Source organism: Anneissia japonica, unplaced genomic scaffold (assembly GCF_011630105.1).
Source record: "Anneissia japonica isolate Jap-2015-1 unplaced genomic scaffold, ASM1163010v1 scaffold47332_len1560_cov169, whole genome shotgun sequence".
Lineage (NCBI taxonomy): Eukaryota > Metazoa > Echinodermata > Crinoidea > Comatulida > Comatulidae > Anneissia > Anneissia japonica.
In genome coordinates, this window is record NW_022704493.1 from 1 (window position 1) to 1,537 (window position 1,537).

Below are 1,537 nucleotides of genomic sequence, written 5' to 3' on the forward strand. Positions count from 1 at the left end.
TCCTTGCGAAATGGACCGCCGAAAAGCCCGTACGACGAACGATTCAGTGTGCAGGTCTCGTTCTTTGTGCGGACGGTTCGACGGTCCCATCCGGGTAGGTTCGGCATTTTCGGTCGGGTGCGAACGCCGATCCGAAACTCTCGAAGACGATTCAGTGCACAAGTTTCGTCATCGGGACTTTCGAACCGGCGTTCGCATCCGTGCGAGGAAGTCGTCCTTCTCGGTCCATCCGAAGGCAGCGGTTGGGTGTGGGGGATGGGGTCGATGCTGTTAACCTGCTCGTGGTGACCCTGCTACGGCGATCGGACTCCGTTCGTCGGTCTCCGATCGCTTAACCGATAACAGCAAACATAATTTTTTTTTTAAAGCTAGAGATTTCTGGACAATTCTGGACTTAAAAAAATTTTCAACTTTTCTGGACTTAGAAAAAATTGTAAAATCTAGGCTGTAAGTTGACACCGATTTCGACTTTCGAACCTTAGCGAAACCAGACTGCGCGTGCCTGGCTTCGAAAGGTCGATAGACTTCGTTCGCGATAGCACCCCAACAAGCTCGTCCGACACACATACCGGAGGAGCCATTCGTGGAGGAAACTGCAGAGGCGTTCACGATGAATTCTGAAGATCGTTATTTTTTACCCATTAAGGATTACTTGGGATTGAACGCACTGTTCATGTCGATGTCGAGCCTTGGAAACCCGCGGATTGGGAACCTGTCTCGGATCCGGTGCGGTTCGATTTCCGGAGGAACGGCGTGGATTGCGAAATCCGCTCCGTTCTGTTCGACGGTTGGATCGACCTCGAGGTAACATTTAGATATTGAATTTTCTAGAGAGGAAGATGGGGTGGGGGAAAGGCGAGTAGGTCGTTTTTCCGGTGGGTTTTTTATCCAGTTTTGTTTCTTTGTTCAGGTATGCAATGATATGGCGTCGGAGGCGGTCGGGAAACAGCCGTCCGGCAGGAACAAGAAGGCGCGTCAACGCTTCACGCCTAGCTGGTGCGTGTTCTGCAAGAACAACGGCGAGATGGAGAGCGTGTACGTGAGCCACGTCCTCAAGGGTGTTGACGGGAAGGTGGTATGTCCGATCCTGAGGAAGTACACGTGCCCGACCTGCGGAGACGGCAGGGATAATGCACACACTGTCAAGTATTACCCCTGTAATAATAATAATAAAAAGAAGGTTAAAGTAGAAGAAGATACGGAAAAATCTCTCTTGTCAATGATTTTTAAATTACAAAATAATTAGTGATTTTCTAGTTTGAATAAAGAGAAGGGTAAACAAAATGTGAAAATATTGGTCATGACTTTAATTTTATTTTTGTAACTTGTTTTTTGTGACTGAATATATAACAATGTTTGGTATCCGGACGTCTAGACTTGAAAGGTCGAAGAACTGGAAGCCAGACAAACACCGTCTGGAATTGTCAGGTCGACGAACTCGAAGCACGACACACACTTTATACTCGCACAACTTCAAACTTCACGCTCGAATAACAATTACACTCGATAAAATTACATTGGACGACATTTTCAGAAT

General features: G+C 47.2%; 1 protein-coding gene across 1 annotated transcript; it reads left to right on the forward strand.

Annotated features, from left to right (window-relative positions):
• Nucleotides 1-646: 646 nt before the first annotated feature.
• Nucleotides 647-1,075, forward strand: LOC117104754 (the record flags this gene model as incomplete). Its single annotated transcript, XM_033245611.1, has 2 exons — nt 647-804; nt 911-1,075. Coding segments are annotated over 2 exons (323 nt in total), but the record flags the coding sequence as incomplete, so codon positions are not given.
• Nucleotides 1,076-1,537: the final 462 nt, after the last annotated feature.